A 13,685-nucleotide genomic window follows, 5' to 3' on the forward strand; every position below is an offset into this window, starting at 1 on the left:
GGCTATATTTATAGTCCTGATTCGAGCGCCTGGAAGAGTTTCGGGTGCCTGGACATGGATAAAACTTTATCCACATCACAATGGATCACGTCACAATGGATCTGGATAAAATCTTTAGTCCGAGCACCTGGAAGGATTTTGGGCGCCTGGATCACTTTCGCATAGGGGCACCTCGCCAAGGCACCCTAGCTGGACCAAGCCGGTCCTAGCACCCAAAGTAGCTATGGGCGCTCGGACTCCAACCAGCCTATAGTTGACTTTTTGTTCGGGTCTTCTGCTCCAGCTCCGCTCACTTGGGTGATTTCGGCCATCCAGATAGGGCTCACTCGAACTTTTTTTCCAACCCTCTCGAGCAACCTTCCATTCTGGATTTCATCCCTCGAAAACACCACATGCCTCCTTCTCATCCGTCAGTGTACTATTCTGCAGTGTCTCGTCCCTCGAACGCATCGAGCCCGTCGACTCTCTCCCGTGTCGTCTTTCTTGCTAGCTATGTCTTTTGCTCGACTTCCTGTGCTCCTAAGTTTCTGCACATTTAGACACAAGGTATCAAAAGATAACAACACCTAACTCTGACTTGGTTAATCACATTAAAACTAGTACGAGATACTTACAAGATGAACCGTGCTACAATCCTCTCGATAGGAGTTTGACATTCTTGCACAAAACAATTAACAAAAGAAAGTTGCCAAGACTCTTGTCTTGGGCTTAGCAGTGCTAAATAAAAGAGGAAAGTATAACTAAAGGGAAAAAAAATTTAAAAGAAAGAAAAAGTTTTTAAAGCTGCTCGAAAAACTATTAAGTAAATTCAGAGCGAACCTAGCTCTAATACCCCAGGTTGTTTTGATGCGATCAAACTATTCAACCCCCCTTCTAACCGGCCCAACGACCCCAACAGATAGAGGGGGTGAATATCATTCATTTAAAAACCTTTTCTTTTTTTGTTGAATTGTAAAGCAAATATCAAAGTAGCAGCGGAAGTTAAACTCATAAAAATAGACAAGTTCAGTTACTTGGTTCAAACCTGTGGCGACTCCTACTCCAAGACTCATAATTCTTGATCGCACCATTGGGCAATTCACTAATAGTCTTCTTTATAAAAATTTCAGAGAAGAAGCAACTCGTACAAATGATGTATAGGATAGTAACAAACTACTATCTTAACAAGGTAATGCAAGCTTTAAAGTACACCGACAAAGATGAAAAAATTGAAGTGCAGATCATCAGAGAAGAGTCGTAGCAGCTTGCACACATAAATGAAGCGTAGTAGTAGCAGCAGCATGAACAGAGAAAATAAAAATATTGCTCAGAAAAAGTTATCATCGACTCAGATCTCGAGGTCCTTTTATAAGTCATGTTCAGTCGACCGAAAAGTTGTTCGATTAACTAATTTTTTCGGTTGACTAATCCATCTATCGGTTGATTGATCCACCAATTTTTCTTCTTCATCAAGATATTATCTTCATGTCACTAATGCCATTTAATGTTTAGTCAACTGATCACCTTAATCAGTTGACTAATCCTTGAAACTTCCCTCTTCGTTGTGATATGAATCTGCCACTATGTATACTAAAATAGGTTCGGTCGACTGACTAGGTTCTAACGACCGATCCGCTTGAATTCCATCTTTGCCCTACGGATCCGAACCCTGCCACATCAGCTTGGTTCGATCGACTGAACCTCTTGTTCGGTCGATCTATCCCTTTGATTTTTGCAAAACAAAGTTAGTTTCACAGTATAAAAAATATCCCTACAATACAAAATTAGCACAGTAGTATAATGTTGCATGAGTAATAAAAGACAATAGGATTTGTCTTAATCTTAACTTGGAAACCTCTTAATTTCTTTAGTTGGATCAATGACCTAGGGCTTATCCCTTCCTAGGATACGACCTCCTCGTCACTCCACTCCACTTGCTTACCTCAACTTATTTGCCAAACATCAGGTCCTCCAGGCTTGTTTAGACTTTGGCTTAGCATAGAATCGGCTAATCAGGACTTCACCTCGATATCAAGTCCTCAGACCTATGGAGTCCATATGCCAAGTGTCAGGTCCTCGCCCCACTTAGACTTTCTTGCCTAGCTTCCATAATCTACTAAGACTTCCCTGCCTAGCTGTGACTAAGACTTTCTGGTTGAGTAAATAACCTACACACTTAGTTAATTCATCAAATCATAACAAGACTTAACTTAAACCTTTGACAATATCAAAACTCAGGTTCGATTCTAGTGGATCCTGCACCAACAGTCTTGTTGTTAAAGGATTCACTTAGAAAGAAGATATTGATTACAAAGAGACTTTCTCACCTGTGCTAACGAAAAACTCCGTTAGGATAATCATGAAACGTATAGCTCATTATAATTTGGAACTACACCAAATGGATGTAAAGACTACATTCCTCTAGATATATATTATATATATATATACAAAGCACCTAGTATAGAGATTAAAGAAGTCTATTTATGGTTTAAAACAGGAGTTTCGTCAGTGCTACTGGAAATTTGATCAAGTGATCATCTCATTTGAATTTAGAGAAAATCTCGTTGATTAGTGTATACATGTTAAGTTCAATGGGAGCAAGTTTGTAATACTTATTCTGTGCGTGGATGATATATTGTTTGAGAGCAATAATACGAGTTTGTTGCATGAAACCAAGTCATTTCTATCTCATAATTTTGAAATGAAAGATCTTGGTGAAACATATTTTGTTTTAGACATACAAATCTATCGTGATCATTCTAGAGGTATTCTTGGACTTTCACAACATGCTTATATTGAAAAGATACTTATAAGATATGATATACAAAATTGTACATCTGGTGGCACACCTGTGTTAAGAGGTGATAAGTTCAGCTTGCAGCAGTGTACATGGCTTGAACTTGAAATAAAAGAGATGGAACAATTTTCATATACATTAGCAGTGGAAAGTCTCATGTATGCATACGTTTGTACTCGACCTGATATATCATTTATAGTGGAGATGTTAGGAAGATATGTTAGTAACTCAGGACCATTGCACTGGAAAGTTATCAAGAGAGCTATGCGGATCTATAGAAAACTAAAGGATATATGCTCGTTTATCGAAGGTCAAATCACTTGGAGGTGATTGGATATTCAAACTTTGATTTTGTTCGATGCTTAGATAGCAAGAGATCCACTTTAGGCTATATTGTTATGCTGGCTGGAGGAGCTATATCTTGGAAGAGCGTCAAGCAGACACTAATAGCTACTTCTACTATGGAGGTAGAGTTGATTGAATGCTATAAAGTATCTGATCATGGGATTTGACTGGAAACTTCATCATAGATTTACATATCGTTGATAGCATTGACAGACCACTAATGATCAACTGTGATAATAAAGCTGTAGAATTGTATGCTTAGAACAACTGCAGTTCATCGAAGTCCAAGCACATCAGCATCAAGTTTCTGACGGTTAAAGAAAAAGTTTAGAGTCGTTAGATTATGATAGAGCATATTAGTACATATTCTATATTTGTAGATCCACTCACCGAGGGCTTGGTGCCTAAGGTTGTTTTATGCACATGTTGTAGATATGAGAGTTCTTCTTATGGAAGAAGAACTTATCTAGTTGGAGTATGTAATTTTTTATTATTCTATGTTAATAAAGACAAACATTTTATTTTGATTATTGTATAAACTTAAAGTTTAAAATATTAATAGAAATATATATTTTTGTTTGACACTCTGAATATGATATCATGATTTACTGCTACTATTTAGTATTTGGTGTTTATAAATATGATATAGATTCTTTTTGGAATCATAAGGTTTGGATCATGATTTACTATTATAGTTTAGCATAAGGGATTTACAAATATGATGAGACCCTTTTGGGTCACTTTGGACCAGTTAAAAATTGACATGTACTGACCACATTTTATTTAATTTTTAATGTATACATACATATCTTGATCTATGTTATTAATGACATTAGTATTGCAATTACTGTTGGGGCTTATTACAGGCATATATAGTAGTTATGACCTCTTTAGTCTTATACCAATGAAGTTAATGGATTAGATTGTTTACATAAATATTTTGTACTTGTAAAATTTGATATCAACTAAGTTATATTTGTATTGCAATTACAACTTATATATAACTCAAGTGGAAGATTGTTAGATATTTCCTTTAGATGAGTTTATCTATAAGTTGTACATATGAATACGAACTGAATCTGCTAAGTGATCAAACTTAAGTTCATTGGGTTTTGGGTTATTAGATGTGAGTTTGTCGTGTAGAACTTGTTAGCCTAATCATTTATTATTTATGGACTGATAACGGATCATATTCTCTTATATATAGAGTTAGTTCCCAAGGATTTAGGAATATCTCAAACCTTCTTCTTCTTCCACAGGATCGTCGGATCAACGAGCACTTTACCAAGACCAATGTCAATTCTATTGCATTCAAATTCTTCATGATTTACCGTTTATGTTTTTCTTTGTTATGCCAAGAATTGGTAGAAACAAGATCTTATTCATATACTTATATTTTCCTATTAGAATTTTTATTTGGATTTTAGAATTAATACGGTCGTATAAGATCTCAAGTTCCTTTCAAACAATACATAATTGAGTGTGGGTTTATATTGTATAAGAATATCTTAATCATATTTACTACCAATTTTATTAAAGTTATGTCAATATCAAAATATTCCTTCAGCCATGCTTCAATTATTTTTGAAAAATTAATCGTTACTGAAAATCTAATTTTTGTATTATTTTTTTTTATTCATTTACATCCATTTTTTAAGTTTTCGATTTATTCAAGTTAAAATTAAATTATTTGAAACAATAATTTTAAAAATAATAGTTATTTAAACTACTAGTTCATTGTAGATAAACGTAGAAAATGATTTAAAAACTTCGGGAATGTAAATAAAATTAAACTCGACTAATTGAATAGAGTTTTTCCAATTAAGCATTCAAATTCATACCAGGATTAAAATTTCAACAGTTAGAAAAAATTGTGGATATTATAGATGTGGGCAAACGAGTTTAAGTTGCGTAAGACGAAAAATATTCAAGTCCAAGAAGTTTGTAGGTTTGTGTTCATTTCCAGATACAACCGTTGACACGACACTGCAAACGGAGAGGAAAGAGAAGAAGAAGAATGAGAATCCCTGTTTTTTTGTTGATGTTGTTATTTGTTTGTTTATACAAATGACAGCTATCTTTCCGAAAGTTCAGCCCTATGGAATTGTTGAATACGGCTTTTCGCCGACTCTTCAACGATTCCCAAAGGTATGACGGCAATTAATATATAACAAAGGAAACTTTATTGGTAGATAATAGAAAGGAGTTTTTTTCCTTACTTTTTTTTTCCTCTTTATGTATTTTTTTTTTTTTGTGTGTGAATGGAAAGCTGTTAATTGGTGACCGTATTCATCGGGACCATCTCTCAGCGAGAGGGCTGTTAGATTGGGTTGGCTGAGTCATGTGCCTTTAACGCTGGTACATATTCTCACCCCTTCGATTCGTTTAAACAAAGTGATTTCATTCCACATCAAGAGAGCCATCCAAGTCCGACACCCCCATCGAATCAGCAGGACGAAGACTCGTTTTCTTCACTTCTTGAGGTAAAGAGGTACCTTTCTCGCCTCCTGTTCTTCGTTTTCTTTCGGTTTTTGGTGGCCAAGGAGATTCTCAGGATTATTTCATAAGATTTCCAATCTAGTATGCGTTTTCTTCTTTACAAGCTTATAAGAAAATCTTCCGGTGGAATCTTAAGAGATGACGTTGTGTTGATAGGAAGAGAGAAAAAATTCTGGAAAAGTCGATGTTAATTTTTCTCACTTTGGATTGCTTGCTTGGCGTTTGATCTGATAAGCATCGAATATTAGATTACTTCGAATCCGTTTGCCGGTGTAAATTGGGGATGCATCATTTTGTGGGAAGAAATGTTCTTGTTCTTGTGATGTCTTGGTGATTTTTCTAACGACCTTTTCAATTAGTCGGCCTGCATGATCTCCCAATCATTCGGATGATAATTTGAATGATGGTGTTGCCGATAGCAAATGAACCGTGTCGATTTTATCAAATGCAGAGCATGGCGAATGGAGCTCCAAGTTGGGCAGATCAGTGGGGCGCTGGCGGACTGAACGACGACGACGACTACGACGACAAGAACAAGGAGAGCGGGAAAGACAACAAGAAGATGGAGAAGGCGAAGGCGTTCGCTTCTTCGAGCTTCGGGAAGGCTAAAGCGGCTGCAGCAGTTGGAGCAAGCAAGGCCAAGAGCGGCACCACCACGGGCATCAAATGGATGAAGGCGCAGTACCAGAAGAGAACGTCCAAATGAATGGATCGACCATCGCTATTATGACACCCATGATAACTGATGATAGACATGATTTTCCTTTCTTTTAAACCTCTTTTGGAGGATGCCACCTTGTTTGTTTCACAATCTCCATCAAACATTTCTGGTTGAGTTTAATTTGCTTGCTTGATCTTATTTCAATGCCTGGGTGGAATTTTAACATCAACACTGCACCCACTTCAACGCTTCCCCTTTCATCCTTCCGTCGCCGGAAATGTTTACCAATTTATTTTATTTTATTTTCTGGCTCAATAAAAAGCGACTGAGCATTGTGATTTGTGCACATGTAAAGGGAGCAAACCATTAGTTACGTCAATTTTTCTTCTAGGAATATCATCGAGCATGTCGTGCTCAAAACTTGCCCTGATGTGGACTTCTTCGGCCAATCCGCCCCACCTCGATCGCTTCTCCTCTATTGCCTTCTTCTCAACCTTGCGCCTCCCATCTGCCGGCGCCTCGACGCGGCGATTTCGTTCCGCCACCGCTATAAGTTGCGGCTTACGCGAGCTGAGGAATCGCATCGACTCCGTCAAGAACACCCAAAAGATCACGGAGGCCATGAAGCTGGTGGCTGCCGCCAAGGTCCGCCGTGCCCAGGAAGCCGTCGTCAATAGCCGCCCCTTCTCCGAGACCCTCGTCGAGGTGCTCTACAGCATCAACGAACGGCTGCAGACGGAGGACGTGGACGTGCCCCTCACCCGAGTCCGCCCCGTCCGGAAGGTCGGCCTCCTGGTGGTCACCAGCGATCGTGGCCTTTGCGGCGGCTTCAACAACGGCATCATCAAAAAGGCGGAACAGCGCATCGCCGAGCTGTCCGCCCTTGGCATAGCTTACACAGTTATCAGCGTGGGGAAGAAGGGCAGCACCTACTTCCAACGCCGCCCTTACATTCCCGTCGACCGCTTCCTCGAGGCGGGCAACCTGCCTACCACTAAGAAGGCGCAGGCCATTGCTGATGAGGTATTCTCCCTCTTCGTCAGCGAGGAGGTCGACAAGGTAGAGCTTCTCTACACAAGATTCGTTTCCCTCGTCAAGTCTGACCCCGTCATCCAAACTCTCCTCCCGCTCTCCCCAAAAGGCGAGATCTGCGATGCCAACGGGGTCTGCGTTGACGCCGCGGAGGACGAGCTCTTCCGCCTCACCACCAAGGAAGGGAAGCTCACGGTGGAGTGGGAGACAGTGCGGATCCCAACGCCTTCCTTCTCTCCAATCATGGAGTTCGAGCAGGACCCGGTGCAGATCTTGGACGCCCTGCTGCCTCTGTATCTCAACAGCCAGATACTGAGGGCCCTGCAGGAGTCACTGGCGAGTGAGGTTTCGGCGAGAATGGCTGCCATGAGCAACGCCACTGACAACGCCGTGGAACTGAAAAGGACGCTAGCCATCTCCTACAACCGGGAGCGACAGGCGAAGATCACCGGGGAGATATTGGAGATCATTGCCGGTGCGGATGCCCTTTCCTGATCTGTTTGTTCCATGGATCAAGACACCATTTCTCTCTTGTCCTGTCTGGCCTTGCATCTTCTTATGCTGTAAGTTGCATTTTTCTTGAGTACTGCATGATTCATTTCATATCCTTCTTCTTCTTTTTTTTTCTATATGAGAGAAGACATTATAGTTATAGAGACTGCTTTTGTTCCATGCTTCCATAAGGAAGACAACTATGGATCCTCAAATGAAAATGCTGTTATCATAATTAAATTGCTATCATTTCTATTTTTTTATCAGCCTAAATTACTTCGAGATATGATAACTGTCAATATATACATACATAGCTTGAATCTAGATTCTCTTTGGATAAATTAGATATCAATATTTTGAACAGAACACTATTTTTGGAATGATGAAAGTTAGCTTGGCCATGCTCCAAAACGAAAACATTTCGAAGAGAATGTTCTTTACTTAAAACATAACAAAACCTCAAAAGTTCATAGTGGTAGTTTACAATGTAATGCTTTTGTATGCTAATTTAACTGGCACACTTGTTTAGCTCTACGCTGGATCTTAGCTTTTTGTTCCTAGTTTCCACTAGGAAGGCACGTATAGATCCTTGAATGTTATTTACGACTATCATCATTGCTAGCCATTTCACTTTTTTATCCATTGAATTACTGCTTGAAACCAGAGCCTAGTATATAATAAGCACACAGCTTGCATCTGAATTCTCTTGAGATGAGTTGGAATTCAACATTTTGTAGACAACATTACTCTGGAAATGATGAACGTTGAATTAGGTTTTTTCACAAAGAAAAAAAAAATTGTAGAGAATGTTCTCTACTTTTTTTTTTTTTAGTTTATAACACCATGCTGTCTATCCAATATAACTTGAGATATGGTTGAGCATTATATATGCCTTATTGGCTCCTCCCAGACCATGAAGTCTAGCAACCTACGTACTCTGTAGTTTTTTTTGGCCAATCTCTGAACTTGTTCAAAATTGTTGCCTGAGGACACACACACACTACAGTTGAAAGTTTGGGCATATTTAATGTAAGCTTGCACTAACCAGTCAAATTCATTCTTCACTGGATCTAGCTTCTGATTGTGTATCGATGTTAGGAATAGATGCACTGAGTGAGACAGCCACCTTCATAGTGCATATTCAACACAACAGTCACCTTTTTTCCTGCATTTCTTGTGCAAATTGCAATGGAAGATTTCATGTGTTGCAACGATGACAAAATACCAATTCAACAATAAGAACGTCATGAACCAAAGATAATACATTATCGGAGAAAGGATAAAAAAGGCTTCTCAGAACAGCTAATCATTATTTGTTTGTTTTTTCACTGATCTAACTAATCAATTCGAAAATTAGATGCTAATTCAATCCAAGTGAAACACATGAAGTTACCCACTGAATTGTATTGGATTGGTTCAGTAAATAAATATCTATTCAATAAATTACGAATAGCATTAGAAAAAGGAACAAAACTTAGTGTAAGAGTTGCATTTTGAGGTAGCCAATGGGCATGATGGCTAAGAGAGAATAAAGATAATAAAGTATATCACTCATCAATTTGCTATGTAGGAAGAATAAATGCACCATGACTTCAAACAAATTATGTCCTCTAAGGGGAAAAAAAAGGAAAGTGATTTAGACAAAAAAAAAAAAAAAAAAAAAAAAAATAGGGCGGTGAGGGAGACACGATCTGAATAAGTGCTTCCTTGAACAAGGTGAAGCGATTCCTATAACGCTAAGAGCATCCACAGTGTGAACGTGGCAAAAAGGAGTGGAGGAGCTCCTTTGTTCTTCCCTTCCTATTATTTAGAAGATTCAGGTTAATTTTCTTAAATATAACATTTATTTAAATTTTATATTTTATATAAAAAATTTTTATCTCATTTATCCTATTTATTCCCTAAATTTAAATTTCATTAATAATATTTTAAGTTTAAGGAATGAAATTAATTTTTTAAAAATTAAAATATCATTTAATTTAGGAGAAAAAAGAAATAAAAAATGAATTTGATAATGAGAAGAAGATATTATATAAAAGAAGAAAAAATAAAAGTAAAATTGGAAGAGAGGAAAATAATAAAAAAATAAAAAATATAAATTTTAGAATAGTTGATGTAGTGTGTAGTGAAAAATAAATTTAATTAAGTGCATAGTTTATTTTTAATTTTATTTATACTAATATATATTTATTTTCACATATTTGTAGTAATATTTGTGAAATTTTAAAAGTATTTAATGATGCAAACGAATAATTTTTTGGTGTTTATTATCTGACTGTTCAATTAGTTTAAAAAAAAATCTAATATAATATTAATTTTAAATGAACATATTAATAATAAATCTTTATTTTCTTGTATCTTAGTTATAAAAACTAAATGGGAAAAATATTTTTATTTTATTCCTGAAATTTATTTAATTGCATTTGTTTTACATCCTAGATTTAAATTAGAATTTTTACCAGAAATGTTAACTTTCTATTATGACGCTTTAATTCTAATTGAAGATTCTTCTTCCTCTAATCTAATTAATATTATATATCATATTAGAATTTATTTATATGATATTTATAATCAATATTATGTAAAATATGGAACACAAATTAATATTTCTGAAATACAACAAACTACTAGTAGTAATTTAAAACTTATAAAAGTACAACTTTTATTAAAAGAACGGGTGAAACGTCCATGAGGATCCTCAAGTTCCACACAGGAACTTGAGAATTATTTTACGATTTCTTTTGATTTTAATGGAACAAATAGCGAAAATTTTAATATCTTAAAGTGTTAGTCATAAAAGGCTCAAAGCTGTCTCGTTCTTTTTGTGATCGCCAAAGAAATGTTAGCTTATCCAGTGTCAACTGTTGCTATGGAGCAGACGTTCAGTGTCGGCAGCAACATATTAGATGAACGATGATTAACTTTGTCTCCCGACTCATTGGAAGTCCAAACATTACTAAACGATTGGGCCAAAGCCGAGAAAAGAATCCAAGGAATGCAACTTCGGATGACGAAATTAAAGATTTTAATATTGAAGGAATGAATACAACAGAAATGGGAAATGTAAGTGAGTGACAATGTAAAAGGGTAAAAATATAAAAGAACTATGTGAGCTTTGATTCCCCTATACCCTAAGGAGATACGTAGGCAACTTAAATAAGTGCAAAACCCTTTTTAAAATAATTTTTAATTTTTTTAATATAATAATCTTGAATTGCAGAGAACTGTTAACCGAACTGTGAATCAGTGATTCCGAATAGTGAACTGTAACTGCTTTGGGCGGTTAAGGTTAAGGGTCAACCGGTCAGGAACCGTTGAACTGATGGTTCTGAACCGTCAAATCGTCAATTCCGAACCATGGTCAGATCTACGTGGGTATGGTAAAGAAGGAGCCCTATGCATACTATGAGAATGGCGTCCAGTTACTTAGAGCATCTACATCGGTTTCTCTATTATTATATCTAAAATTTAGAGTAAATGACCCACTTTATTAAATTTACATAATCAATTTTCACTACACATTACATCAAATACCCTAAAATTTCCATCATCCTTAATTTTTTTTATTATTTTCTTCTCTTTCTTCTATTTTTTATTATTATATTTATGGAATGAGTGAAAGGAGAGAGATTGAAAAGATTGAGGGGAATGAGAGAGATTAAAAAGAAATATTATTTTATTTTTAAGGTAAAGATTTCATTCCTTAAATTTAGAAAATCATTATTCATCAAATCTAAATTTAGGGAATAGATAGGGTAACTAATGCAGAGGGTTTTAGTTACCTTATCCAAAATTTAGGACAAAATTTTTGGATAAGGTAGTTGATGTGGATGCTCTTATTGCTTTATTACGCATCAAATTCTCATTCATTCTATATTTAATTTTCAGGATTTAACTTGATCTGGTGAATAATCTGCTGCTTGATTATTTAATTAATACATGTAGGTGAAAGCAAAAGCAGGGGAACCAGGAATGACGATTTTTCGGTGTTCGACAGAGGCTGAGCAAGCAGGAAATTATTAATAGGAATGAGGGAATGAATTCATTCCTAAATTTTATGTTTGGTTGATGGGAATGAAATCATGATTTTGAAATAAAACATAAAAATTTGAATATAGATGAAACTCACTGTCTTGGGTTTTGATGGAATGAGAATAAGAATTAAGTTTTGAATGAAATACCCTTAGTATATTTATTCAATTTTTCTTTCATTTCACTCTCTTTCCTTGTTTTCTCTTATGATATTTTCTCTTTCCTTGTTGGGGTGAGTGTATTCGTCTTTTGTCATCATATTTTCTCTTCCCTCACTCTAGCATCACACTTTCTCTCTTACTATACTCTCTCTCCTCATTTTCTCTCATCACACATTTCTACCATTTCTCTCTGTATTCTCTCTCATCACACACACTCTCTCATCATTCTTTCCTCAATTTTTCATTATATTTCTTCTCTCATCATTTTCTCTCTTCATTCTTTCCTATTTTTTCATGGGTAATTTTGCATGCAGTCCCTATTGACAAACAAATCTTTGCATGCAGTCCCCATCCATAAAAATCTTTGTTTTCACTCCCCAGTCAAACATCTTTACCTAATTGCCCATGATATTTTTAGGTACAAAAAGTCTAAAAATCAGTATAAATCCTTTTAAATTGAGTATATTAACTTAGAATCTAGTATATTTTCTATTAAATTGAGTACTGCATGCAAAATTGAGTACTTAGAATAAACGATTCTTTTTTCACCTCAAAATATACTCGATTTTAGTTTAATGTGCTGAATTTAATATGAATTATACTCATTTTTAGACTATTTTTACCGAAAAATATGAGGGTTAATTTCGATAGAAAATATACTCGATCCTAGTATAGAGTACTAGATTATAGTGTAAAGTGTTGAATTTAACATGAATTATACTCATTTTGGACTTTTTGTACTCAATTTTGAAATTTTTGTACTTAAAAAATCTGAGGGTAATTTAGGTATCAATATTTGCATGAGTGAGTTGAAACAAGTAATACTTTGTGATACGGTTAGTGATGGAGGGGCCCAAGAGGAAAGGATTAGAAAAGTCCAGGCTATGTGGCGGTCAAAAGTCACGAGGAGGTGGCGGTCAATAGTCATGGCGACTTGGCGGTCAAAAAGGCAAGCTGACAGGGCAGTCAGGGCTCAGCATAGGCAGAAGTGGGTTGGGAGCGGCAGAGCTGAGAGGAGTCAGCTCGATCCACAGGCCTGCAGTAGAGGGCCCGGAAACACAGAGCACATAGGCCGGTCAGGGTCGGCAGAGCTGAGCGGAGTCAGCCCGAGCTACAGACCTGCGACTTGGCGGTCAATAGTCATGGCGACTTGGCGGTCAAAAAGGCAGGCTGACAGGGCAGTCAGGGCTCAGCATAGGCAGAAGTGGGTTGGGAGCGGCAGAGCTGAGAGGAGTCAGCTCGATCCACAGGCCTGCAGTAGAGGGCCCGGAAACACAGAGCACATAGGCCAGTCAGGGTCGGCAGAGCTGAGCGGAGTCAGCCCGAGCTACAGACCTGCGGTTGAGGGCCAGGAAGTACAAAGCACAGGATGCATGTTGAAAATCAGCGTAGCTATGTCTAGATAGTTAGGGCTGCAGGTCTGCGAGTGGGAGGCCTGGAAATGCGAACCACAGGTGCAGGCTGGTGCGGGGGCACAATGAATCGGAGGAGCTAAGTAATACGGGAGCGGAGAATCTCAACGGTCCGTCAGGGGTAATCATTACATACCAACAATGCGAGCGAAGGCGAAGGTTCCTGAAACGAAAAGATGCCCTCATAGCCAGTAGTAGCCTGCCAGCTGTCTCTCACTACAGGACAAAACCCAAGTGCGAAGGCGGAGGTTCCTAAACAGAAAGATGCTTTCACA

At 37.2% G+C, this 13,685-nt stretch overlaps 1 protein-coding gene across 1 annotated transcript; it reads left to right on the forward strand.

Annotated features, from left to right (window-relative positions):
• Positions 1–6,338: 6,338 nt before the first annotated feature.
• LOC122034708 (ATP synthase gamma chain 1, chloroplastic-like) lies at positions 6,339–11,902 on the forward strand. Its single transcript, XM_042594045.1, has 2 exons — positions 6,339–7,876; positions 11,751–11,902. The coding sequence occupies exon 1, from the start codon at positions 6,687–6,689 to the stop codon at positions 7,806–7,808; it is 1,122 nt and encodes a 373-aa protein (XP_042449979.1). The 5' UTR covers positions 6,339–6,686; the 3' UTR covers positions 7,809–7,876; positions 11,751–11,902.
• Positions 11,903–13,685: the final 1,783 nt, after the last annotated feature.

This window comes from Zingiber officinale, chromosome 1A (assembly GCF_018446385.1).
Source record: "Zingiber officinale cultivar Zhangliang chromosome 1A, Zo_v1.1, whole genome shotgun sequence".
In the NCBI taxonomy this organism is placed as follows: domain Eukaryota; kingdom Viridiplantae; phylum Streptophyta; class Magnoliopsida; order Zingiberales; family Zingiberaceae; genus Zingiber; species Zingiber officinale.

What these genes read in the sequence shown, in the direction of transcription:
- LOC122034708 (XM_042594045.1), top strand. Translation starts at nt 6,687, where the DNA reads ATGTCGTGCTCAAAACTTGCCCTGATGTGGACTTCTTCGGCCAATCCG.